We start from the raw sequence: 28,000 nt of genomic DNA on the forward strand, positions 1-28,000 counted from the left end.
CGCGCTGCGCCCAAGCTCATAAAAGGCAAAAAGCGTGTGTGGTTTTTGCCCTGCCGCGAATGTTCGAACGCAAGCGCGTTGTTATCCGCAGACTTTGAAAAGCATTCGAGGGACCGCGCGCCTGCTCCCGCCGTCGCAGTTTCTAGCGCGACGTGCTTGTTCCACCCGTGGCTCGGTAGGTGGGTATGGGTCGCGGTCTGGGACACGGCCCCCCCTTCGCCCACCCCGCCCGGAGAATGGCGGGAGCGGATGGCTGAGGATCCCCATTCCCGGGCCTTGCTGAGGCGGCTCTTGAGGGGCGGTGCGCACGCGTCCTGGGCGGGGCGAGGCGGGGCGCAGGGAGGGAGGGAGGGCTGGCGCAGACCTTCTGTAAGGTCTGCGCTTGCGCCCGCCCGCCCTGCGAGGGTGGGAAGTCGACGCACGTGGTGCTTGGCGTGGTGGCCGGGAGAGGTGGGGTACCCAGCACAGGTGCGAGAAGACGAGGGCAGAGGATGGGCCCCGAACCTTGGCAGCTTCTGTTATTTGCTCAAGATGTGCCCATCTTAACCAAACAACCTCATTCTTCCTTCACATTCCTCCCGGTGGCTCATCTCTTTGCCCCTGTTTGCAGCCAAAATTTCAACCTGTATTCACCAGCACCTTTCCTCCTCCAAACCCACTCTATTCAGGCCTTGGCCCCCACCCCTCCACTGCAATAGCGCCTTGTCAAAACCACCAATCATCTCTAGGTCGCCAAATTCAGTGTTAAGTTAGTTCTGAGACCCCCTAGCAGTATTTGATGCAGTTAGTCACTGCCTTTAATGGAAACGCGTTTTTTTGTTTTGCCTGGTGGAACATTCTCGTCTTTAGCTTCAGCTCTCTCTGACTTCTCTGCTGATTCTTGCTCCTCTTTCTTACTTTTAATGGTTGTACTGCCCCAAAGCGTCATCCTAGATCTCTGCTCAGTGTTCATTTCCTGGGCTTTAAATATAAATACCGTTTACTGTGCTTAACTCTCAAATTTCTGTCTTCAAGTCATTGCTCTTCCTGAAATTTTGAGTTTTACCTTTCTCCTTGCTCAGTTTTCTCTTTCTTCCAGTTGCTTAGGCCAAGCACCTTGAGTTATTGTAGGTGTCTTTTGCTTCCTCTCTCTCCTCCTGCATCAGTCAGCACATATTTATCCTTGAGGCTTTGAAGTTTCAGTCCTGGGTGTCCAATTGTAGGTATGTTTGGTATTTGGTCAGTCCTTTCTGCCTGAGAATTTCTGTTTTCATTTTTGGCGTTCTCTGTCATTATTTATTCAGATTTAGCCATTTATGTATTCTGATCCATCCCTTTTAGAGTGTTTATTTCACCTACAAATAAGTATACCAAACTGTTTAACATCTCTGTGTTCCTTTCTGGACTGTAAGTTTCGTAAGGTCAAGGCAGGGACTGTTTGTCTCATTCACTGCTGTATACCCCTCATGCCTGGCACAGAGTAGGTGCTTGATAAATGTTAATGAATGAATGAATGAATGAATGAATTTACAAAGGGAAAGTACCTTTTCTCCATAGGTGGTAGGTAGACAATCCCTCTTAAGAGGGTATTGGTTACAACTAATTTGTTTTCTGGGGTCAGGGAGGAGAAGATATTGAACAGCCCAGCTTCAGAATTGTTGCAGTGTTTCTAAGAGGCTTCCAGGATTCAGTTAGTTCTGCAGTCTATCTTGAGGACTTGGTAGGTGCCAGGCCCTGTGCTAGTTGCTGGGAATATAAAGATAAATAAAATTGCATCCCTCTCTTCTAAGAGGTGTGGCAGGAGAGACAAGTGAAACAATTAGTCTCCGGGTGTATGTGTGACAGGTGCCAGAACGGAAGTTGGTGTACCGTGTTTTGGAAGTTTCTGGAAGTTTTGGTTGCCCTTGGCATCAGGGCAGATGAGAGGGGCCTGGGACAGCCAGATCTCCCTGCCAGTTGTTTCTGGCTATAAGCAGCTTTGTCCTTCTATCCTAGTATGCCATACAAATATTGTGTTCTAGTGCCATGGTGTGAAAAAGGTTGGCAAATACTGCTGTAAAAGTGTTAATTTTGCTGCCATTTGATTTGGACCCTGAAAAACGAGTAAATTTGAGAGATCCAGAGGGGAAGAGGGGGAAGGATCAAAGGCATTTCAGGCAGGCATAACAGAAGCATAAAAGTCTGTGCTTGTTTGAGGCTGAGGCCCTGGGATTTTTCGGCGTGGGTATTGTAGGTCAGTTGAGAGGTGCCCTCCAGGATCTGAAGCAATGCCATGGAGGTGTTTGGTAAACCAGAGTGTCCATTTTATAAATACCTGGCCCACCACAAGGCACCCTTTTCTCAGTGGGTAGGTCCAATTAGAGTCCATAGTTTTAGAGACCAATTTTCTGGAGCTAGAAGCAGGGATGTTAAGTCAAAGTCCTTTTTTTCAGATTTCTAAATTTATATACAAAGATTCTTACAAAGGTTTTAAAAATGAATCTCACTTGGAATTTTGATGAGTCATCTGCCTTGGAAAAAATACCCAATTTATGTCACTTCAGGATTTGTGGTCACTGTATCTGCGGAGAGGAAGGTAGAATGGTGAACACTGAACCAGTGGGAGTTGGATGTTGATACTAAGTTGTTTGAGCCCTTAAGGCTTAGGTTGCAGAGTCAGACAGATCTGAATTTGAATCCCACCTCTGCCACTTATTTTTTGCGTTTTCTTGGTAAAGTCATTTATTTCTCCAAGACTCAAGTTTCCTCAGTGCTATGAAGAGTACTTTGCAGGATTGTTAAATAGGATAATCCACGCAGGAGTGCTTAGCACATGGTAGGTAATCAGGAATAGCTGTCATTGTTACCTTTATTTTCCTACCTCTTTTTTTTCCAGATGGCACAATGAATCACTGTCTTACTGGTGATACTTTCAGTGTAATCATAATAACCTAACAGTTGATTGGCAGTTTACAGTAGACAAATTGCTTCTACTTCCGTGATCTCTTTTGCTATTGAATATGCTGAAGTTGTGACAAAACTTAGAATTGGGAGGAAGAGCATAGATTTTATAGTTTGCAGTCTTGCAATCCCAGCTCAACTACCTGTATTTCCTGAGTTACCAGCATAACTTAACCTGTCTGAGCTTCAGTTTCCCCAGCTGTAAAGAAGGTGGGCTTGTAGCATTGATGTAGGTTTAAAGGAGAATCACCTGTGTAAGCTTCAGTACAGAAGCATGGTAGGTACTGGGCGGGGGGGGGGGCGGGGGGGGGGTAAGTGGAAATCATCGTCTTAATTTAAAAAAAAAAACTAACTGATTAATGTAGCTTCTTACTGATGGTGGCTAAATTGAGGGTATGGGATCTGAGTGTAGGGCCTTAGATGCTTTGCTTCCCTTTGACTCATAACAAAGCTTTTATTGTCTTGAGTCCTGTGGGATTCTTTTTAGAGTGGTTTAAGTATAGGATGTTTGCATTTGTTTGTATGAGGCCTTGGCTGCTAGTAGAGGGTCAGAGAATAGTTTTAAGCTGGGTGTTTAGCAGCTGATATGTGCTTTCCACCTGAAGCCTTTGTCCCCAAGAGTTACCTCTTTTTAGTCAAACTTCCCAGTTGCAGGTAACAAAAAGGTAACCCAAACTAGTCTAAGCAGAAAAGGAGTATCTATTGACTGTATCTGGAGTCCTGGGTGCATCAGCTTCAGGCATGGCTGTATCCAGAAGCCTAAATTATGTCACCAGTATTTTCTGTGTCTTCTCAGCTCTGCTTTCGTCCATGTTGATTTATCCCTCAGGCAGGTAAAAGCCTCCATCAGTTCCAGGCTTCCATGCTACTCTTTTTTTTAAACATCTTTATTGGAGTATAATTGCTTTTTTTTTTTTTTAAACATCTTTATTGGAGTATAATTGCTTTACAATGGTGTGTTAGTTTCTGCTGTATAACAAAGTGAATCAGCTATATGTGTACATATATCCCCATATCTCCTTCCTCTTGCGGCTCCCCCCCACCCTCCCTATCCCACCCCTCTAGGCGGTCACAAAGCACCGAGCTGATCTACTTGTGCTGTGCGGCTCCTTCGCACTAGCTAGCTATCTGTTTTACATTTGGTAGTGTATATATGTCCATGCCACTCTCTCACTTCATCCCAGCTTCCCCTTCCCCCTCCCCATGTCCTCAGGTCCATTCTCTGCGTCTGCGTCTCTATTCCTGTCCTGCCCCTAGGTTCTTCAGAACCATTTTTTTTTTAGATTCCATATATATGTGTTAGCATACGGTGTTTGTTTTTCTCTTCTGACTTCACTCTGTATGACAGGCTCTAGGTCCATCCACCTCACTACAAATAACTCAATTTCGTTTCTTTTTATGGCTGGGTAATATTCCATTGTATATATGTGCCACATCTTCTTTATCCATTCATCTGTCGATGGACACTTAGGTTGCTTCCATGTCCTGGCTATTGTAAATAGAGCTGCAATGAACATTATGGTACATGACTCTTTTTGAATTATGGTTTTTCTCCGGGTATATGCCCAGTAGTGGGATTGCTGGGTCATATTCCATGCTACTCTTAACCAACAGAAAGAGGTTATCTTTTTGCAGATAGCTCTAGAAAAAGATCTGAAATTGATTTTGGCTAGATTTGGGTCACATATCTCTTCCTGAAGCAGTCATGGCGGTCAGGGAGAATATAATATTTTCATGGGCCCAGGTGGTATACCCAGCCTTGGAGCCAAAGTGAGGGGTGGTTTCCCAAAGGGAAATTCAGAGTGCTATTACCAGACCTAAATATTTACTTAAGAAAAATGAATATGTGTCTTTAAAAAGAATCACATGTGACTGCTCATAGCAGTTTTATTCATAATGGCCAAAAGTGGAAATAGATGCTGTTCAGAGAGAACAGGTTAAACAAACCAGTTTGTTCATACAATAGATGCAACTCAGCAATAGAAAGAAACAAACTCCTGATACACACAGCAACACAGATGAATCTCAAAACACATTAAGTGAAAGAATCCAGACACTAAAGAATATGGATGGCATGATTATATTTCTATGAAATTCTGGAATAGGCATAACTAGTCTGTAGTGGAAAATATCAGAACAGTGGTTCCCCTTGTGGGTAGAAATAGAAAGTGTGGCCATCTAAGTGGAAAAAAGAGGGTTCTAGGACCCAGAAGGTTTAGGGTACTGGGCCTTGCTTCAGAATTCATAAGAATTCTGAAATTTATAGGAATTGCGTAACCTCTTCTTGGTTTGCGACTAATGCTGAGATCAGCTGGGACCCTTGGACTCAGATAATGGGCAGCTTGGGCTGAACATTCAGTTTCCTCCCAGCTGGGAGCTGCCTGAACTTTCAGTTAGATGTGGTCCTGAGTCTGCATTCCGGCTTTGCACCACCAGGCTTAATGTCCTCAGAGTGGAGAGCCACAGAAACCTTTGCCTCTACTGAGAATGTGTTTTCTGGGGAAGTTCAAGTTCACAGCTGACTGGATCCAGAGATAGCAGTAGTTTATTGGAAAATCATAAAATGAGTTGGTTTTCTCAGGCAGGGCGCACCCAATAGGCAAAGCTTAAGCAAGAGAGGGCCCTTAAATGGTGGGGGCAGTGATTGCTTCCCCAGACTTGGGATGCGTCAGTGTTTTCTGTTCCTTGTGCCTTTGACTGCTTTGCTCAACTTAACACAGTCCCTGTCTTTTTTCCTGGCAGTCCCCTGACCCACATCTACAGACAAGGAGGAGGCAGCTCGTATCTACTAAGTGCACGCTCTGTGCCAGACACTGTCTATCACCTTACTTGTGTGGTTAGTCCTCAAGTGGGTGCTCTGGTTTTTATAGAGACTCAGAAAGGTTAGAGAACTCTCCCAGGGTGAGAACTTTATAGCTGTTCTGTCCCCATTCCTCTCCTTGGAACACTTCTAAAATATGCCTGTCAGTTCATTACCCTGATGGCTGTATTGCAGGCAATCACGAGGGGAAACAACCAACACACTTACAACCATTCTGTACCTAGGCAGCCATTCTGTTTTTCACTTTCAGTGCAGTATTCAATAAATTACACGAGGGGACTTCCCTGGCGGTCCAGTAGTTAAGACTCCATGCTTCCAATGCAGGGGATGCGGGTTCAATCCCTGATTGGAGAACTAAGATCCCACATGCCGTGCAGTGTTGCAAAAAAAAAAAAAAATTAAATTAAAAATTAAAAAAAATTTTTTTAAATAAATAAATTACATGAGATAGTCACTTTACTGTAAATAGACTTTGGGTTAGACAGTTTTGCCCAACTGTAGGCTAATACTGTAAGTGTTCTGGGCACGTCTAAGGTAGGCGAAGCTAAGCTATGACGTTCAATAGGTTAGGTGTATTAAGTGCATTCTCAACTTATGATATTTTCAACTTATAGTGGGTTGATCGGAACATAACTCCATGGTAAGTCAAGGATCTGTATATTACATATACAGAAGGTATCATACAAAATGAAAATCATTGTAGGTTGCTGGGATTTGCTTTAAGATATTCTTTGATGTTGCTGACTTTTTTTTTTTTATCACCTAAATTAGGAAAAAATGGAAATAGAGGTGTGACCAGAGTACTTTGGAGAGCCAGGGGAGTTTCTGACTGCCTCGCTGGTTAAGGAGTACCCCAGAGAAGAGAGGGCACTGGAATAGGAAGAACTCGCTGCCATTTGTCAGTCAAGTCCCGGGGGAGGGGCATCAAGGTAGTGGAAACAGCTTGATGGTCCTTTCAGAGAGCTCAATACCGACTGCTTCCAGAGAGAGCAGTAGTTCACTGTATGATAAAATCATAAAATGAGGTTCTCCTAGGCAGGGCACTACCCAGTGGGCAAAGTGAGCCTCCAGAATCCTGGCACTCATCTCATTACTTCAGAATTATTGGGTTGGCCATAAAGTTCATTAGGGTTTTTCCATAAGATCTTTTTGGTCAACCCAGTACTTCACACTGAACGGAAATGAGGTGAGAAGAGAGCATTTTAAAAGTCACAAGTCAGTGTTTTTATGTGAGGGCATCCCGACAGGTCTCTTGTCAAAAACAGGGCCCTCCTTTCCCACCTCTGCCTTCTGATTGCAGAATTAGGCCCTGCCTGGCTCGGTATTTGACCTACTCCTTCCCCTCCAGACCAAGTGGGTCAACTTTTTCACTTTGGTTGGCTGAAAGTTTCAACATCAATTTCTTTGTCTGACTCTGCATCTACTAATTGCAAAAGCTTTTATGAGATAACATACTTTTTCTTCTTGTATATACATGGGATCTCTGGAGAAATACCCAAAAAACAGCAGGGGTTGCCTCAAGGGGTGGGAGATTTCATTGTGTTTCTTTTAATTGTTTGAATTTTTTTTACTGTGTGCATATATTATCTAGTAGTTAAAGGTTTTCTTTTTTTTTTTTTTTTCCCCTTAAGCGGAACAGACTTTGTGTCTAACCACAGTGAGACAAAGAGACAGGTGATATCGCAGTAATGTGATGAGAGCCTAAACTAAGGCAGTGACAGGTGTGATGGAAGAGAAGGGTCTGGATTTAAGAGAAATTTCTGAGGCAAAATCAATAGAATTTGAAGGGGGATTGATCAAGGGCATGGGGTTTGGAGATGAGCAAGGAGAAGACCCCAGGATTTCCAGCTTGGGAAGCTGGCTGGACACTGATGGGCACCACTAACCCACGTCTGGAAGGCAGAGCCGTGCAGGGCAGGAAGTGTGAAGTGTCTGAGGGGCATCATGGTTGGGACGTTCAGGCGGCAGCTGCAGGTCTGAGCTGGGAGCCTTGGAGAGAAGTCAGGGCTGATGATACTGATGTGGAAGTTTCAGAATATGGGTGCTTGAAGCTGGTGACAGTGCTCAGGGAGTGCTTAGAGAATGAGAAGAGGATCCAGGGTGACCTTCCGATGAGGTGGAGGAGGAGGGCAACAGAAAAATAGGGGAGACTGGAGGCCTAGAAACCCAGAGAACAGAGCTTTGAGGAGCAGCGTGTGGTCAGGTACTCAGTGCAGCAGAAAGTTCCAGGAGCTGGCAGGAGATCATAGGCACTGAGGGAGAGCCGGACTGCAATGGTTAAAGATTAAATGGGAGTAGAAGTGAGGGTGGTGGGTACCGTGCCAGCCCTGTGCTAGGTACGGAGAGTAAAGTGATCCCCGCTCTCAGAGACTGGACACGCTAGGGGAGGGGACAAATACACACACACAGAGAATTGTAATACGATTTGATGGGCACAGTGGTAGAGAGATGCACAGGGTATAACGGGGACACAGAGAAAGGTAACTTCACCCAGCTGAGGAGACGGGGGGTTTCTGTGATTAGAGGAGGGGGTGACTTGGTAGTAATGCAGGTCTTAGAGAACAGTTAAATCAGGCAGAGGATTAGGGGTAATCTGCCTGCAGGAAGAACATCCCAGATAGACGGAGCAGCACAAACATAGGGCACAGGCATAGGAAGTTCCATGGCGCCCAGTCAAAAGCGGAACAGTTCAGTATCGCTGGAATGTAAAATGTGAGGCAGACAGGGCTGAGAGATGTTGGAGTGGGGGGAGACATGAGGATGGAAACCTCTTTGTGGAGACCTTGTGTCCTGTATTAAGGGCTTGACTTCTCCTGGGGGGGGGGGACGTGGGAGGGGGTTGAAAGTTTTTGGTAGGGAAACGATATGGCCACACTTGTCTTTTAGATGGATAGTCCTGGAGCTCTGCAGAGGGTGGATTTGAGGGAGATGAGAAAGCAGGGAGGAAGCCCAGCTAGGAGGCTGCTGTATAAGTTACGGTGAGACCGACCTGATACAACCTGAACCAACGAGTGAAGGACTAAAAAGGAGTGGATGGAGTCCTGAAATACTGGGGCAGTAAATCAGCCAGAGTGGTGATTGGTTGGACATGAGGATTGAGGGAGAAGGGGGACTTGAAAATAACTCAGGTTCCAGCAGAAGTGGCTGAATGGGTTAGGAGAAGCATGCTACCACGTAGGGGTTTGGGGGTGGGGTGAGTAGGGAGGGGATGAGCTTGCTTTTGCACATACTGATTTTTTTTTTTTAACGGTTTTACTGAGATATAATTCACCTACCATACAACTCACCCATTTAAAATGTATAATTTATTGCATTTTTAAAAGTATATTCAGAGCTGTGCAACCATTATCATCATCTAATTTTAGAATATTTTCTGGGTACATTGATTTAAGAAAATTTTTTTTATTATGGAACATTTCTGACATACAGAAGTAGAATCACATAAGGAGTGTCTGTGCTGGGCAGAGTGATTTGGGGTCTCCTCTGGTGGAGCTGTCCAGCCAACACGAATAGTTGTTACGGGAATTTCAAAATGGACCTAACTTCGGGGAGGGGGTCAGGGCAGGAGAGAGGTGGTGTGTGAAGGAGTAAAACTATGAAGTTCCTGTCGATTTCCCGACACTATTTCCAGTGGGGTTATTGGTGAAAGGGGGTTGTTGATGATAGCAGAGATGACTGTTCTTGCCTGAGGAGCTTCCAGGCTGGTTGGGGAAGAAAAGATCTACCTACATCCACTGGCTGGAAAGCCAGTTTATAGGTCTAGGTAGGTTCCAGGAAAAGTCAAGAGAAAAGTTAGGCTTATTTAGGGATGGTCAGACAAGACCAGTTTTGATCTGGTTGTTGAAAAAAGTGTAATGTTTGTGTCCTTGGCAGAGAGGGAGAGGGTGTAGATGGCACACCCTTTCAGCCTCTTTGGAGGGTAGTGTGGAATGGGACAGGACATCTGCATTTGAGTGTGTGTAGGTAAGACAGACCAGAAGAAATGTCAGCAGATAATGACAGATGACACTGGATATGTCTCAGGGCTGGATCCCACCCCTCACCCTCCGGCCTCTTCAGATGCAGCCCCATTTTCTCATCCTTGGACTTGTTCTCAGTGTGCTCCCACCCCTCAGCCAACACGCTCACATTTCCTCCACCTGTAAACCCTCCTCCGTCTGCTTGGCCTCCCCTTCAAGCCTCCACCCCTGTCTCTGGTCACAGCCCTGCTAGCAGGAAATTGTTATCTTTATTTGCTACCACACCCCTCCTGCATGGTGGTGGGTCTGAGGGCAGGAGCAAAGATATTGAGGAGGGAGAAGGTTTGAAGTGTCAGAATTATCAGGGAAGGTAACTGATTTACCTGGCAGCAGAGTTGGGGTGCTTGCTATCAATGCTTGTATAAAGTAAAACCCGCTGTCCGGTTGGGGGGGGCTTCCCCCAGTTCTTTTTTTTTTTTTTAATTTACTTTTATTTATTTTTGGCTGCATTTGGTCTTCGTTGATGCACGCGGGCTTTTCTCTAGTTGCAACGAGTGGGGGCTACTCTTCATTGTGGTGCGCCGGCTTATTGCTGTGCCTTCTCTTGTTGTGGGGCATGGGCTCTAGGCGCGTGGGCTTCAGTAGTTGTGGCACGCAGGCTCAGTAGTTGTGGCTCGCGGGCTCTAGAGCACAGGCTCAGTAGTTGTGGCGCACGGGCTTAGTTGCTCTGTGGCATGTGGGATCTTCCCAGACCAAGGCTCGAACCCGTGTCCCCTGCATTGGCAGGCAGATTCTTAACCACTGCGCCACCACGGAAGCCCCATTCCCCCAGTTTTAATATGCACAGGTGTAGGCATGTAAAAGGCAGGTGGTTCTGACCAGGATTCTGCTTTATGTGGCAGGAGAGAACAACCCTTTTCCGTGCTGATCCGTTCCTTCCGGGGATCTTCCCACTGGACTCTTCTTTGGTGCACACCTTCACCTTGGTTGTGGTTCAGCGGGGCTCTTTCCCCCTTCCTCTTTGCTCACTCAGCAGATCATCCCTAGCGTCATCAATTCCCAAGACTTTAGCAACGACCTTTATGCTGATCATTCTCAAAATTATCCACTTTGAATCTCTTAAACTCTAGATCCCTGATTTTGTGTGGTTCTAATTAATGCAACCAGACTTTTCTTTCTTAAGGGACATGTTCTCTATATTAGAATGCATTATATAAAGCTTGTGGTGGTAAAAATAGTGTTGCACGTGTGAGGAAAAAAAGATATGTCACAAGCAGTCAAATGAAAATAAGCTGGACTTCATAAAAATTAAAAACATGTGCTTCAGAGGACACAATTCAGTAATCATTTTTTAAAAAGCCAATTAAAAATGGCAAAGGGCAGTTCTCCAGAGAAGATACACAAAGGCCAGTAAACACATGAAGAGATGTTCAACATCATTAGCCATCAAGGAAATGCAAATCAAAACCACTGGTTACCGTTTCACACCCACTAGGATGGCTATAATCAAAAAGACAAGCAGGGCTTCCCTGGTGGCGCAGTGGTTGAGAATCTGCCTGCCAATGCAGGGGACACGGGTTCGAGCCCTGGTCTGGGAAGATCCCACATGCCGCGGAGCAACTAGGCCCGTGAGCCACAACTACTGAGCCTGCGCGTCTGGAGCCTGTGCTCCGCAACAGGAGAGGCCTCGATAATGAGGCCCGCGCACCGCGATGAAGAGTGGCCCCCACTTGCCACAACTAGAGAAAGCCCTTGCACAGAAACGAAGACCCAACACAGCCATAAATAAAAAAATAGATAAATAAAAATTAAACTTTAAAAAAAAAAAAAAGACAAACAATATCACATGTTGGTGCACGTGCAGAGATATCGGAACCCTCATACATTGCTGATGGGAATATAAAATGGTACACCCACTTTGGAAACAGTCTAGCTGTTCTCAAAAGGTTAAACATAGAGTTACCATATGATCCAGCAGTTGCACTCCTAGGTGTATACCCAGGAAATGAAGACATGTCCACAAGTATTCATAGCAGCAATGTTCATAACAGCCAAAAAGTGAACACAACCCAAATGTCTATCAGTTGATGAATGGATATACAAAATGTGGTATATGCAAACATGAAATATTATTCAACAATAAAAAGAAATGAAGTGCAGAATAGGCAAATCTATAGAGACAGAAAGTAGATTAGTGTTTGCCTGGGGCTGGCAGGGATGGAGATGTACATGTATTTAAAGCATACAATTCAGTAGTTTTTAGTATATTCAGAGTTACACAGCCATCACCACAATCAATTTTAGAACATTTTCACCGCCTGGCCAAAAAGCCCAATTCTCATTAACAGTCACTCCCCTTCCTCCCTCAAAGCCCCCCGCCCCCCCCCCCAACAGCTTTCTATGGACTTGCCTATTCTGGATATTTCATATAAATGGAATCATACAATATGAGGTTTGTTTTGTCTGGCTTCTTTCACTTAGCATAATGTTTTCAAGGTTCATCCATGTGTAGCATGTGTCAGTACTTCATTCCTTTTTAGTGTAATAATATAGTCTGTTGTATGGATAATACCACACTTTACCCATCCATATAGTTTCTCCACATCCTCACCAACACTTGTTATTATGTCTCATTTTCATTATAGCCATCCTAGTGAGTGTGAAATGGTATCTCCTGTGGTTTTGATTTGCATTTCCTTGATGGCTAATGATATCAAGCATCTTTTCATGTGCTTGTTGGCAGTTTGTATATCTTCTTTGGAGAACTGTCTATTCAGATCATTTTTATATATGGTCTGAGGTAGGGCCCCAAATTCACTCTTTTACATGTGGACATCCAGTTGTCCTTGCACCATTTACCAAAAAAGACTATTCTTTCCCCATTAAGTTGTCTTGGCAACCTTGTGGAAAATCAGTTGACCATGGATATAAGGGTTTATTTATGGTCTGATTCTGTTCCATTCATGTTTATGTCTACCCTTATGCCAGTACCACAACATCTTGATTACAGCTTTATAGTACGTTTTGTAATTGGCAAAACTTTTTCAAGATTATTTTGGGTATTCTGGATCCCTTGAATTTTCATATTAATTTTAGGATGAGCTTGTTAATTTCTGCAAAGAAGCCACCTGGGATTTTGATAGGGCTTTCATTGGAACTGTAGATCAATTTGGGGAGTAGTGCTATTTTAACAATATTAGGTCTGCTGATCCATGAACATGGGATGTCTATTTATGTAGATCTTCTTAATTTTTTTAAACAATGTTTTGTAGTTTTCAGTATAAGAATTGTATACTTCTCTTATAAAATTTATTCCTAAGTATTTTATTCTTTTCGATGCTATTGTAAATTGAATTGTTTTCTTAATTTCATTTTTGGGTTGTTCATTGCAACTGTATAGGAATGCAATTGATTTTTGCCTGTTGATCTTCTGTCCTTTAACCTTCTTTATTAGTTCTAATAGTTGTTTAGTGGGTTTCTCAGGATTTTGTGTATACAAGGTCATGTCATCTGCAGATGAAGATAGCTTTACTTCTTTCTTTCCAATCTTGATTCTTTTATTTCATTTTATTGCCCTAGTTTGAACCTCCAGAACAATGTTGACCTGTTGCTGATCTTAGGGGGGAAAGCTTTCAGTCTTTCACCAATAAGTATGATGTTATCTGTGGGTTTTCATAGATGCCCTTGATCAGGCTGAGGAAATTCCCCTCTATTCCTGGTTTGTATATTACTCTTTTAATAAACAAAAGCAGAGATTTTAAGAAGATATGCATATTTAAATACATAGAGTTCACAGTTCATTACCGGGGGGTGGGAGACATGCAGTGTGAATCTGATCTTTGTGGATATGGAGATGTACTAATTGAATGATCTTTATAAGAAGGTAGGGTATAAAGTAAAAATTTCAGCATCCTAAAAAAAAGTTCTTTTTTTCCAGTCTACTTTTATCTTTAGGCATATGTCCAGTTTTACCTAGTTACAGTAGTTTACTTTTTAAAAAAAATTTTTATTGAAGTATAGTTGATTTACAATGTTGTGTTAATTACTGCTGTACAGCAAAGTGATTCGGTTACACATATATATACATTCTTTTTTTTAATATTCTTTTCCATTATGGTTTATCATAGGATATTGAATATAGTTCCCTGTGCTATACAGCAGGACCTTGTTTATCCATCCTGTATATAAAAGCTTACATCTGCTAACCCCAACCTCCTACTCCATCCCTCCCCCAACTCCCTCCCCCTTGGCAACCACCAGTCTGTTCTCTATGTCCATGAGTCTGTTTCTGTTTCATAGATAGGTTTCCTTGGTAACCACCAGTCTGTTCTCTATGCCCATGAGTCTGTTTCTGTTTCATAGATAGGTTCCCTTGGCAACCACCAGTCTGTTCTCTAGGTCCATGAGTCTGTTTCTGTTTCATAGATAGGTTCATTTGTGTCATATTTTAAATTCCACATATAAATGATATCATATATTTGTCTTTCTCTTTCTGACTTGCTTCACTTAGTAGGATAATCTCCAGTTGCATTCATGTTGCTGCAAATGGTATTATTTCGTTCTTTTTTATGGCTGAGTAGTATTCCATTGTATGTATGTACCACATCTTGTTTATCCATTCATCTGTCAGTGGACATTTAGGTTGTTTCCATGTGTTGGCTATACAATAGCTTACTTTTAAAATTACCTTTTATTGTCTCGTATTCTTTTTCTAATTACCTACTGTTGCATTTTATTTTCATCAGAATACGTTCATCTTACCTTAAGTCAGACATTTTTAGTAGTTAATTTCTCTTCCCTCTACAGTAAAAAAAGTAACAATGCTTTATGACTTAGAAAGTGTCTTCATATAAAATCTTATTTGAATCCTCATTTTACACATAAAAAAAAAAGGAAAACCAGAATGCTTGAATCATTTGTCAGGATAGTAGGAGCAGAGCTGGGGCTAGGGCATACTGCTTTTGAAGATACTTAATAAGTACACCTGACTTGGTTGAACATATCGAATACGAGCATCATTGGATTAGGGAGGAAATCCAAGACAACTTGCCACTGTATCAGTTTCCTAGGGCTGCCATAACAAACGACCATAAACTGGGTGACTTAAAAGAAATGTATTCTCACAGTTCTGAAGGCTAGAATTCCAAAATCAAGGGGTTGTATTAGTTCCAGAATCAAGGGTGGGTTCCTTCTTGAGTGCCCAGAAGGAGAGTATGTTCCGTGCCTCTCTTCCAGCTTCTAGTGGTTGCCAGCAATCCTTGCTATTCCTTGGCTTGCAGCTGCATAACTGCACTCTCTCTCTGCGTCTGTCACATGGCTGTCTTCCCTCTGTGTGTGTCTCTCTCTCCACCTGTCATTCTCTGTATGTGTGTCTCTGTTTCTTCTCTTATGAGGACACCAGTCATGTTGGATTAAGGCTCACCCTACTCCAGTGTGACTTCATCTTAACATATATCTTAATTACATCTGCAAAGACCCTGTTTCCAAGTAAGAGGTACCAGAGGTTAGGACTTCAGCATGTCTTTCAGGAGAATGGTTTAACCCACAACAGCCACTAACAAGGCTCTCTTCTGCTCCCCCTCCACCCCAGGCGCCCCCGTATACCACGCCATGGCCCTCGTGTCTGCTGATTCCCGCATTGCAGAACTGCTCACAGAGCTCCATCAGCTGATCAAGCAAACCCAGGTAAAAATCCACAGCCCTCCACTCCTAGAGGGGAACGTGGGCTGTGATGCTGAGCTGTGGAGGGGGCGGGGGTGGTTGTGTTCAAAGAGATTGGACATGCAGGAACCACGGTGATGTAATGAAGGTGGGAGGAGAAAGAGAATGTAGGGTATGACTCCCATTCCTGTTGGATTTTCTGTCATGTGCAGGGTTTCATGATTCGTTTTGTTTAGTAACAGCTATATTGAGAGGTATAATTCACATACCATACAATTCACCCATTTAAGGTGTACAATCCAATTTGAATCAATATTCAGAGTTGTGCAACCATCACCATGATCAATTTCAGAACATTTTCATCACTTGACAAAAATACCCTGTACCCAATAGCAGTCATTCTCCTTGTGCCTCCACCTCAGGTAAACAGAGACACTCTTATCGGGCAAGATAGTCCAAGCGTGTTTAGAGGTTATCTACTAAGAGCTGGTCAAGGGCCAACCCTTTTTTGGAATGTGTAGTGTTTGAAAACCCAGGCCTGCTGAATTGATCTTTAACTGCACATGCCACCCCCCTGGCCCTTGGCCTAGGCTCTGTTACAGCGAAACAGTCATTTGAGCATTTACCTTTAGTATAGCATTTATATAAAAGATACAGCAATAGTATCAGGGTAAATATGCCTAACATTTGCAGGAATCCTTATAGGGTAGGGATAGACTTAAAGAAACAACTAATCTGTCCTATGAAGCCATTACATACACTTTCATATTTTTGTACTAATTTGATTACCTGTTTTCCTCCTTCATCTACCACCATCTGTACCTTATGATAAATTTGTGTGAAACTGTTTAGCATAGAAATTAGCTGATGGTGAGTTAAATCCAGTTCTTCCTCAGGTCAGTCACTTTCCATCAGCATTACATTCCCAGAAGACTTTGAATCGATCTCCCAATACATTTGGTCATCAATATCAGTATTATCCTATGACTGACTTACATAAGGTAGTTGAATCTTACCAACAGTGCCAGTGTGTTACACCATATTGAAGTATGGTCATGGTAAAATTCGGTTTCATTATGGAACAAATCAGTAAGAATTACAGAGCTATTTGTTAGGCCTTTACAACAGAATTGGCCCTGCCCATTTACCAGATTTTATTACGGACAGGCTTTATTACAGTTGGCCATGATTCAGTTATTTCTGGGTTCCAAGTCAGCTGGGGATGAAGCCAGTCACTCTGTCTCAGCTCAGGCTCGTACTGAGACTGGTTTCCACTGCATACTGTTGTACAGCAGAGTCCACCTCCCTCCTACGGGGAGGACACAGGTGGTGTTCAGAGTACAAGTCCTACCTCTGCTAACTGGACTTCAGGGTATGTCTTATTTTGATCCATTCTTGGGTCAAGGGTAGTCATGGTGCATTGATGTAAATTGCACATGCCGCTTGAGGGCTTCCATAGGTTTAGAGGTCCACAAAATTCCCATAAGTGTGCCCCTTGGGGCTCAGCAGCTCGATGGAGGGCCGCTGCTCATGGCTACTTATTAAAGTATCATCCATTTTAAAATAGTCAAGAAACCCTGGTGGGTCAAGGTGCAAGCCCTTTCCCAACAACAGGTGGGTCCTAGAGCTATCCACATTACCTGTTGGGTTGGCCTGAACCACTTCACTAAAGCCTCATCATCTTTCCAGGCTGACTCCCATCCCTTGCCTTCCTCCTAGGAGGGAACTCATTTCTGTTTGTTTATTCTAATCAACAATCTTTTCCCCCTGATTGCTGCTTCTCATTGAAAATGAGTTCAGCTTGCCCCACAATGAACACGACAGTACCTATGTCCCCTAAAGCCTTTTTCTGTCTATGGGCCAATGTTGCTTACTCCACCATGCATTTTGTTGCCATTGTGTACTAATGGCCTGGGTACTGCAGTTAGGATACATATTTTGTACCCAAAAATGTTGGGTGCCCCATACTAGGGTTAGATGAGTGGTAGTTGCACCTAGATGTAATTTAGCCTAAGTATATCATATGGCCTCTTAGGCCTCTCAAAACCTTCCTCGTCTAGGGGAGCGGGGGATGGGGCTGTTCCCCAGGGGAATTTGGACCTACCATGTGCCTACTGCTCTAATCCTGTCAGAAACCCACTTTTCCCTATTGTTTTTACTTGCTTTTCATTCACAAAGACAAGGGTGATAATGTATTTGTGCGAGCATGCTGTGGCATATCATGTCCATTATAACCAGGGACCTTTCTGAGCATCCCATCATCCAGGCTTGTAGTTACACAATGATCAGTCTGCTGGGAGCCGCCATACAACCCAATGGGAGCAGTTCCCAGAGATTCCTTTCCAAATGGTATCCTTTGTAGTGGAATGTGACCTGAAAAATAAGAGTCAGAAGATCCTGGCACACATATTGCTAAGTGAAAACCCAGTCTGAAAGGTTTTCTATACTGTATGATTCCAACTATATGACAATATGGAAAAGGCAAATCTATAGAGAGGATAAAAAGGTCAGTGATTGCGCAGGGCTTAGAGGGAGGGAGGGAGGGATGAATAGGGGGAGCACAGGGGATTTTTAAGGGAGGTGGAACTCTTCTGTATGATACCATAATGGTGGATACATTACATTTTGCATTTGTCAAAACCCATAGAATGTAAAACACAAAAAGTGAATCTTAATGTAATCTATGGACTTTAGTTAATAATAATTATCAATATTGGTTCAGTAATTGTAAGAAATGTTCCACACTAATGCAAGATGTTAATAATAGATGAAGCCGTGCAGGGGAAAGCAGGTATATGGGAACTCTGTCTTCCACCTGCGCGATTTTTCTGTAAACCTAAAACTGCTCTAAAAATAGTTTATTAATAAAATTTTGAAGATAAAGAAAAAAAGATACTGGCACATTACTAGAATTCCAGTCAGTCATCAACAGTTTGTCCAGTTTATCATCATACTGTATAGCCAAAATGTCTCTCAGAGGGTTTTCAGGCTTCCATTTGACTTTGTCGGGTTCTAAAAGCAGAGGTGGTCTTGGCAAACACACGGCGTCACCCTTCAGGGCATCTGGTATGACTTGAGTTAAGAGTCAATGTTATTCTCTTGCTCTGAGCCTCTCTCAGGTATTAATGTAATACTGAATTTCCATCATTGCATAACCCATTTATTCATTCTTTTACCCTTGGCTACTCTTTCTCCTTCTCTCCATTTGTCCAGATTTTTCTACTCTTTGAAGGACGTTAGGCTCAGCCACCGTGCTGGTCCTGATTGCCAGCAACAACGCTAGTCTAGCAAGTGCCTCACCTTCCCCCGACTCTCCCCCTATCCCCACCCCGGCCCCCGTCCATTCCCATTCATGTAAGGTAGGGTTACTTAGGTGTGGAACTAGTGGGCTGTTTTTACCACTAGGCATTATAGCTGCGTTCACTGTTAACTCCATTTTGCCAGATGGGGTGAAAGTACCTACCCCCTCAGGCACTTAGAAATTCTGACATAAAGGTTAAAAGGTATAGTTACAATTTCTCCTTAGGAATCATCCCTGCTTCCGGCATCTTCATTTGCAGCTCTGGTCCCAGGACCGCTGATGTGGGGAAGAATTGTATCAGCATCCTTACCCACCCCGCTCCCCAGATGAATTGATCATGGATACATGTGTTAATTTCTAGACTCTCAATTCTGTTCCATTGACCTATATGGCAGTATCACACCATTTGACTACTGCAGCTTTGTAGGAAATTTTGAAATTGGGAAACGTGAGTCCTCCAATGTTTTGTTTGTTTTTTTTTTAAGATTGTTTTGGCTATTCTGCGTCACTTGAATTTCCATATAAACTTCAGGATCAGCTTGTCAATTTCTGCAGGGAAGTCAGCTGGAATTTTGATGGGGGTTGCATTGAATCTGTGGATCAGTTTGTCTTTTTGATAAAGGAGAGTCATTAAATGTATAACTTGTAAGTTAACTTTAATGCCTTTTGTATTGCTTTTGCATTAGTTGGGGGAAAAATCCTTTTAAACTTACGGATTTGGAAGTTGGATTTACAAAATGAGGGTCATATTTATGGGGCCTCTGGCCTGGGCTGCAGGGTAGTTGCCACAGCAGGATAAAGGGCCTCCCCTCATGTCCTGTTGACCTCTTCCTTGCAGGAAGAGCGTTCGAGGAGCGAACACAACTTAGTGAACATCCAGAAGACCCACGAGCGGATGCAGACAGAGAACAAGAGTGAGTGGCTGGGCTCGGGAGAGAAAGGAGTGGGCCAAGACTGTGAACATGGCGGTCATCGTTTTTGAAAGGGACTTTTGCATGTATCTGCCTAATCCAAAATGAACTGCTTGCTCCCTAGGCCTGAGGAACAGTTTTCCCTTAGGCTGGGTGACCTAAGATGACCCAGGAGACAGATGACAGACTGCCTAGCCACTAAGGAACCTTAAAATCCCCCAACTCTGAGGACTGGGAAGTCAGGAAATGACGCTGCGTCTCGGGAACCCCCTTACAGTGCACAGGACCCCCCAGTTAGCCGGCATTTTCTAGAGCTTCCCTACTCGTGTGCCCTGCACATGCCCTGAGGTCAGGCTCCCGGGCTGGTGCTTTCCAACTCTGAGGAGCTTGGAGAATTGTTTTCTGTTTGCGTGCGTCACACTCTGGCAGAGGTTAGAGAGTCCTCTCCTAGATGTTGTGATGGCATCTGTACCATATGAAAATGTGAACATGGAGGTATGGGCCTTGGGGGGCACTTCTGAGCCAGTAAAGCTCATACCTCAGCCCACGGCCCCTCGGTGCCTCCCAGAGTCTGATTCCGGCGGACTGGAAGCAGTGCCACGTTGCTGCCCGCTGCCCCTCACCCATGCATCTTCCTCCCTTTGTTTATTCTGCAGTCTCTCCCTATTACCGGACAAAGCTGCGTGGCCTCTATACAACCGCCAAGGCCGATGCAGAGGCTGAGTGCAAGTGAGTACCGTCCCACTGCCCTGCCATCGCCTCCCCTCCTCATCCAGGTGCTGGGCTGTAGGAGCGTGTGGACCGTAGCCCCAGCCTGCCTCTCCTCCCACGGATAAGCAGATTCTGACTCCCCAGCTTCTCCGTTAGGGCCCACTTTCCCTAGAGCCCACTCTGGCCTCTCTTCCCTGGCCCTGCTGTTTTATAGACGGCAGAAAGGTGTGGATCAAATCCCAGTGATGCCTTTTTCTAGTCACTTGACCTTGGGCAGTCATTTCAGCTGAGACTCAGTTGCTCCGTCATTAAAGTAGGGATAATAACTACCTGTAGAATTGTCAGCGTAAAATGGGAGAATGCACACAAAGTGCCTAATACCAGTATTTTTCAAACTCTTTTGACCATAACCCATGGTTATGCCTGGTGTTGGGCAGTCTCCATAGAGAGACACAAGGATAGTGAGGATCCTGCCTTCAAGGGCAAGCAGTCCAGAAAGGAGAGACACCCTAAAAAAGTTACAGGACAGTGTAGTTGGTGGGCTGGCCGAGATGGTGTTCACTGTGCCTGGGGATCTGAGACCCTCTCAGGGAGGAGGAGAAACTTGAGCTGGGGATGGGTAGGCAGACAAGTCAGAGAGCCCAAGTGGAGGACAGAGTGTGCCAGGGCCATGGAGGAGCGCATTTGGGGAATGAGAACTAGTCCTTGCATGGGAGGGGAGGGCAGGATATGGAAGACCTCCAATACCTGGACGTTATCTTGGAGGCCATAGCGAGCCAAAGACGATGTAAGAGCAGGAGAGAAACCCCTGGCTGCCGCACGGAGAGTAGACTAGGTGAGATTCAAGGCTAGTTTGGAGACCAGGCAAGAGATAGTGACGGAGTTGAGATGAGACAATGGCAGTGGGGATAGAGAAACAAGGGTGGGTTCTGAGATCAAACTGGAGGACGAGTTGGGAGAGAAGATTTCCAAGGTTTTTAGCTTGAACAGAGGGGTCTGATGGGGCTCCCTTTGCCAGGGTGGGAAGAGAACAAAAGGGTGGGGCCGACTGGCGGGGAGGGGACACAGTGAATTCTGGTTGGAGGTGTTGCTTGCTTGGCTTTCCAACCCAGCCTTCCCCACCCCCATCTTCTCCCTGATTTGCAGATTCATCAGGTAGCCATAGTTGGGCCCTTTCCCATTAGTGGGCCTGGAGTTTGGCTTGTATAGGTCAGAGTGACTCAACGCTCATTTGGAAGTAAAAGGCATACTTTCCCTTCCCAGCTTAACTGCCGGCAGAGTGAGGAGGCTGCTTCTGCAACCAGCTGGTGTGAGCTCTTCTCTGGCATGGACTTAACCAGAGTTTAACACTTAAAGCTTGTTTCATAAGTGCAGGTCCCTTGCAGTCCTGCTGTCATTTCACTTTTTCAGACTCTTAGACCTTCATACGTTCATTCACTAAACAACAAATAAGGTGTCCTCACCTCCAGATACCATGCTGGGAACAGGAGAGTGGGTGAGACAGATAAGATGCCATCCCTACCCGCAGGGAGCTCCGTGTCTGGGTGGGGAAAACATGGTACTGTGTGTGCCTGTGGCACTGACCCAGGTGCTGCAGCACCTATCAGCTCATCTTCTAAATATTTGCATTAAACCTCTTGGGAAACTGAAGAGGCGCCAAGAGCCTGCTTCATGAGCTAGCCCAAGCCTGTGATGCTTTGCTGTTCCTTCTATCCAGTCCTGGCTGGTTTTCCTCCTCCTGCTTTTGCAGAAAACAGAAAGGAACCCGTGTCTTCATTTAACAATCATCTCTTTTAGCAGCAGGAGTCAAAGGGAAACAGATCAAAGATGTCACTTTCCGTGTTCCAGTGGAGACGGGTAGCCATTCTGGGTGGGAACAAGATATTTTCCAACATTGGTTCAGAAGGCACTTCTCCAGGTGCGGCTCTGTGAGGGCACAGGAGAGAAGGCCCACAAGGAATTATTTTTCACCCTAATCAAATAATTACTGTGTATTGGTATGCAGCAGTATTGGATTACTTTAAAGAGCCCACACCATTTAGCCCCTTACGAATGGTTGGGGAGGGGTGCCGGGTTTGTGGGGGGAGGGAGGTTAGGGCTCAGGGTTCTTGGCTGAGGACCCTGCAAAGGAAGGTCAGCCAGCAAGAGGCGTTTCCTCTGCTGTCCCAGGTGAAGTGGGGCTCTTGGGATGGCACCATCCCTGACGGTTGCTGATGGGCTGGCAGGCTGCCTGCCAGAAGGTAGGGACCCACGCTTTGCTGGGTGGTCATCCTGGTTGACCTGAAGCCTCTATGGTTCCGAGATGGAGAAGTTTCAGCTCCAGAAAACTGCTCTTTAAATAGTAAATGATCTTAAAACATTGTTTCCTCAGATCTCTGCAGTGGAACTTCAGTAACTTTAGGAAACGGAATATTACATTCCTCTCCTTAGAGATTCACAATGCAAATTAAAGTACTGAAGTATTAAAGTACTGCAGTATTAAAGCATTGAAGTATTAGAGTACTGAAGGCTCTGCCAAGTTCTGCAACAGCAATTTCTTTAACTCAGTATTTCACAAACTTACTTGACAGTGGAATACATTTACACACTGGTTCTCAAGTCTGGCTGCGCCCAGAGGTTCTGCTTTAACTGGGGTGGAGTTCATGCATTGGTGTTAACTTTCTACATAATTTCAGACTTATAGAAATGTATTTTTACCACATTTGCTTTATCACTCTCTCTATATATATGTATTTAGAATCTTTTTTTTCTGAATCATTTATGTTGCAGACATGATGCATGATGCCTCTTGACCTCTAAATACATCAGTCAGCATTGCCTAAAAACAAGGACATTCTTAAACAACCACGGTACATTTCTCAAAATCAGGAAATAACAGATATAAAACTATTAACTGATCTACAGATCTTATTCAGATCTCATCACTGTCCAGTGATGACCTTTACAGCAAAAGAACATTTTTATAGTGCAGATCAGCACTGTGTTTAGTTTTCCTGTCTCTCTGGTCGTTCAATCTGGAACAGTTCCCAGGCTGTCTTTGCTTTTCCTGACCTTGACATTTTGAAGATTATAGGCCAGTGCAGAATGTCCCTCAGTTGGGTTTGTCTGATGTTTCCTCATGATTAGATTCAGGTTTTACGCTTTTGGAAGTAATAGCATGGAAGTGATGTTGTCCTCTGTCATCATATTAGAAGGCAAAAGACTCCCACTGGTTAAGGTGGGCTCTTCCAGGTTTCTCCTGTGTCAAGTTATTGCTGTTTTCCACTGTGTGATTAATAAGTATCTTATGAGAGATACTTGGAGACTATGTACATATCCCGTTTCACATAAGACCCACTAGTTTTGGCATCTGTTGATGATTCTTACTTAAAGCAATTGGGATTCTTTTTAAAAAGCTCCCCAGGGCGTTCTGATGTCCAGCTAGGGTTGAGAACCACTCCATTAATATCTCACAGAATACAGCTTAGGACATAACTACGTAAAAGGATGTCCTCCAAACAGGCCCGGCAGCAATGATCAGACTTTGCGAGTTCCCTTTGGCCTGCTGGCTTTTACTCCTCCTCTGCTTTCCTGGAAGCCTGATTGCCCCGTGTCCCAGTGCTCACTCACAAGCCCGAGGTGGCTCCCGCTGAGCTGTCCTGGCGTCCGACACCAGCCACACTGAGCTTCAGTGCTCCAAGCCTGTCGGCATGGTGTTCATCCCTCCCTGCTTTGGTTTGCCCAGTTCCCTCTGCCAAGGCTGCCCCTTGCCCGATCTTCTGGCCTTTCTTTGCCTGATGGGTCCACAAGAGTCACACCCTCTGGGACACCTCCTGTGACACTATTGTGCTGTGTTCTCATGGGTCTGAACCAAGGCTTTCAGAAACACCTGGGCATTTACTAAAGGTTTGCTAGAGGAATGTGCTGGAGAATAAATGACCTGAAGTGGCTTCTAGGCTGCTTATTGCTGTTGAGATATTCTTTGGGGGAGGTTCCCGAAGGTCTAGGATAAAGAAGCCTTCTTCCCGCAAGGATTTGTGTGCACTTCTGCCAGGTTGCTTGGGTCCCAGCCACCCTGGAACCCCTGTAATCGAACTCCAGAGGTTTCCTGGGGCTGCAGTCTTTCAGGGATGAGTTCCCTCCACCCCCAGCCCTGCTCTGAGCCGAGACAACTCCCCACAGTCCTCTGGAATGTCTCTTTTACAGGTGCCACTAGGGCAGACCCCAAGTTTTAACTTCTGTCCTCTGAATCGCAAGAGGTTGTTAGAGTCTGCTGGCACCCAGCAACACTTCTTCAGGATTTGTCAGATTCACTCCGGCCAAGGCAGCTCTCTGCTTTGCTTACCTCTCCAGGACCCTCTTAGGTTTTTTGGCCTGCCACTTCCTCTTGTCTCATCAGTTCTTTTATGCTTTTAAGATTAAAAAACACGTGCCTAGGGTTTATAGTTTCCAGCATCAGGGTTGGTCTGAGCTAGCCAGCCTGCCGTAATGAGAAAAGGAAGTCTGCGCTTTGTGCTTCATCCAGACCTCTTCTTTCCCTTCTCCCTGCCCTCAGCATCCTCCGGAAAGCCCTAGATAAGATTGCGGAAATCAAGTCTCTGTTGGAAGAGAGGCGGATTGGTGAGTTAGAGACGACCAGGCCGGCATTCCTGGACCAGGCGGAGTGAGGGTTCCTGAGAGCAGCAGTCAGGTCTCCCTGTAGGGGAGCCTGTGACCTCAGTCCGGTGGGATTGTTCCGGGGGCTTCTGACAGAGAAGCGCCTGGGCAGCCTGGGGTTGGGAAGGGAATGGGGATCATCCCCAGAGCTCCCTGCAGACCACACTGATTCCCCTGCTCCCTCTACTGCCTGGGTCAGTCACCTCCCTCCTTCCTACTGCCACCCACTCCCATTTCTTGCTGTGGGGAGAACCAGAGCTGCACCCTGGGTGTCTTGAAGCCAGCCTTCCACATGGAGTTTACCTACATGAGGTGCTGGCTTCCAGATCCCTCAGGCTGCTGTGGCTTTCCCACCTCTCCTGCCCCAGTGAACCCCCTGTGTGCAACTCCTCACCCATCAAAAATGCTGTCACACTGCCAGCTGGGTTTGTATGAAGTGGCTGGGTGTGTTGAACCATGCCTGAGGAGGTCAGGGGTCTGTCCACATTTGAGAGTTAGTTTGTTTTTTAAACTTTTTGTTGAATTACAACATATGTTCATAGAAGAGTACACGTAAGTGAACATACAGCTCACTGAAACTTTCACTAATGGAACAAAACCGATGTAACCAGCACCCAGATCAAGAAATAGAACGTGACCAGAACCCCAGAATCCCAGCTTTTGCCCTTTCTAGTTCCCTCTCCCTAGGGTATCCACCCTCCTGGTGTCTCACCATCTGGGCGGTCAGGGCGGTCTGACTGTGGGCATCTGGTGGAAGGGGCAGGATGGCACCTGGGCCCTTGGTGCTAACTTGGGCGGTGGGGCTGCAGGCTGAGCTCTGACAGCCCGATGCAGGCAGGCTAGGGTGGGCCTGGGGGTGGGCACCCTGTCCCTGGTGTCTCAAGGGCTCACTTCTTTCCCACAGCGGCCAAGATCGCGGGCCTGTACAATGACTCGGAGCCCCCTCGGAAGACCATGCGCAGGGGCGTGCTGATGACCCTGCTGCAGCAGTCAGCCATGACCCTGCCCCTGTGGATCGGGAAGCCCGGTGACAAGTGAGGGCGGGCCCAGGGCTGGGGGCGCTGGCAAGGAGGGGACTGGAAGTGACATTGTACTCCACCCTCAGGCCCCCGCCCCTCTGTGGGGCCATTCCAGCTTCTGGGGACTACGTGGCCAAACCTGGAGACAAGGTGGCTGCCCGGGTGAAGGCCGTGGATGGGGATGAGCAGTGGATCCTGGCCGAGGTGGTCAGTTATAGCCATGCCACCAACAAGTGAGTGGACGCCCAGCCCTGTGGGCTGTTCTCCCGTCACCACACCCACTTGGGCTGCAACTCTCACCCGTCTGCAAGATGGGAGAAAAGCAGCTTCCCCTGGGTGCCAGTGGGGATGGTGTGTGAAGCAGTGGGCTCCTGGGGCTACTTCCCTTCCCCGCCCTCCTCCCCCGCTTCCTCGGGGCTCCCTGACTTGGACTATGCACCTCCCTGCATCCACCGCTTTCCTTTTGTTTACCCGCAGGTATGAGGTAGATGACATTGACGAAGAAGGCAAAGAGTGAGTGTGCTCATGGGGGGGGGGGGCATGGAAGCCTGGGGGCAGCTAAGCTGCTGGGATGGGGCCCCCACCTGGCCATGGGTTGACCTCAGCTCCCCCTCGCCCCCGCCAGGAGACACACCCTGAGCCGCCGGCGGATCATCCCACTGCCCCAGTGGAAGGCCAACCCGGAGACGGACCCCGAAGCCTTATTCCAGAAGGAGCAGCTCGTGCTGGCCCTGTATCCCCAGACCACCTGCTTCTACCGTGCTCTGATCCACACACCCCCGCAACGGGTAAGCCAGCCTCCACGGGAGAGACACTGGCCCGATACAAGGACCAGCTGGGTCATGGAACATCTTCCCACTTTCCGTCCCCTTTTCCTCATCTTACAGCCTCTCTGAGCTAGGAGGGTCCTGTAAGTTGGCCTTTGTCTTCTGCTTAGTCTGCCCTACAGCCCTGCCCTCTAGGGCAGCACCAGCCAACCCTCCTCTTTCCAAGCTTCAGAGCCTTAGCAAGCCCTGAGCGGAATGGACCCGAAGCATACTTTAGTCTAACCTCGCTTTTGCACTGAGATGGGAAGTTCAATGCCCAGGGCCTGTTTTGGAACCCTTGACTCCTGCACCACTGCCCTTTCCTTGGCTGAGCTGCTTTCTCTCAAGCTCCTGACATTGTTGACACCCTGGTCACCCATCACCTGATGGTAGTTTAAAGGCTGTTCTCCCCTCTTCCTCCAGGATACCTGCCTGCTGCCCTCTAGGCTGTCTTTTTTTTTTGGCTGCGTTGAGTCTTCGTCGCTGCGCGTGGGCTTTCTCTATTTGCAGCGAGCGGGGGCTACTCTTCGTTGCAGTGCGTGGGCTTCTCATTGCGGTGGCTTCTCTTGTTGTGGAGCACGGGCTCTAGGCACACAGGCTTCAGTAGTTGTGGCGCACGGGCTTGCTTGCTCTGAGGCATGTGGGATCTTCTGGAACCCGGGATCGAACCCGTGTCCCCTGCACCGGCAGGCGGATTCCTAACCACTCTGCCACCAGGGAAGTCCCCCTCTAGGTTGTCCTTGATCCCTTTAACACAGGCTCCCTGGTACCAGACCCTCCAGTTATGGCCCATCCACATAGGTGGCAAGTCTCCCTTCTCCCTGCTCTTCATCCCTTACCCTTGGCCCTTTGTTGCTGAGGAAAGAGCTCTGTTGTAACAGGGACTAGGTTCAAACATCTAGACTTCCTGAGTGACTACGAGGACAGGAGAGGCTGGGGGCCCACGAGCCAGAGGTTCCTGTCTATCTAGGTTTGGGGGGGCCTCGCCTGGAGGTCTCTGACCAGTGACTCCTGTCTGCCCCATACTGCAGCCCCAGGATGACTATTCGGTCCTGTTTGAAGACACCTCGTATGCAGATGGTTACTCCCCTCCCCTCAATGTGGCCCAGCGGTACGTGGTGGCTTGTAAGGAGCCCAAGAAAAAGTGAAGCGGCCTAGCAGACTCGCAGTCTCCTGACACCCTCGAAGGGGGATGCAACACAAGATTTTGTGATCAAATAAATATTCCCCCTCCTTGTCCATGTCTCGTGGGTTTTA

The 28,000-nt window shown here is 46.1% G+C and overlaps 1 protein-coding gene across 2 annotated transcripts; it reads left to right on the forward strand.

Annotated features, from left to right (window-relative positions):
* The first annotated feature begins 17 nt into the window (after window positions 1–17).
* On the forward strand, window positions 18–27,984 carry SGF29 (SAGA complex associated factor 29). Of its 2 annotated transcripts, none has more exons than XM_068524492.1 (10): window positions 18–179; window positions 15,290–15,384; window positions 19,500–19,575; window positions 20,229–20,301; window positions 24,818–24,882; window positions 25,823–25,952; window positions 26,024–26,170; window positions 26,415–26,450; window positions 26,563–26,725; window positions 27,775–27,984. In XM_068524492.1, exons 2-10 carry the CDS (start codon window positions 15,310–15,312, stop codon window positions 27,889–27,891), a joined length of 882 nt encoding a protein of 293 aa, XP_068380593.1. In that variant the 5' UTR covers window positions 18–179; window positions 15,290–15,309; the 3' UTR covers window positions 27,892–27,984. The 2 variants fall into 2 exon arrangements, with proteins under 2 accessions (XP_068380593.1, XP_068380592.1); XM_068524491.1 differs by having other exon boundaries at window positions 18–175.
* The last annotated feature ends 16 nt before the right edge of the window (window positions 27,985–28,000 follow it).

This window comes from Eschrichtius robustus, chromosome 16 (genome assembly GCF_028021215.1).
Source record: "Eschrichtius robustus isolate mEscRob2 chromosome 16, mEscRob2.pri, whole genome shotgun sequence".
NCBI lineage: Eukaryota > Metazoa > Chordata > Mammalia > Artiodactyla > Eschrichtiidae > Eschrichtius > Eschrichtius robustus.

Coding starts and splice junctions, on each gene's coding strand:
- SGF29 (XM_068524492.1), top strand. CDS start 15,310: ATGGCCCTCGTGTCTGCTGATTCCCGCATTGCAGAACTGCTCACAGAG. Junction 19,576..20,228: donor GATGCAGACAGAGAACAAGA/GTGAGTGGCTGG, acceptor TTTATTCTGCAG/TCTCTCCCTATTACCGGACA. Junction 26,726..27,774: donor TCCACACACCCCCGCAACGG/GTAAGCCAGCCT, acceptor CCCATACTGCAG/CCCCAGGATGACTATTCGGT.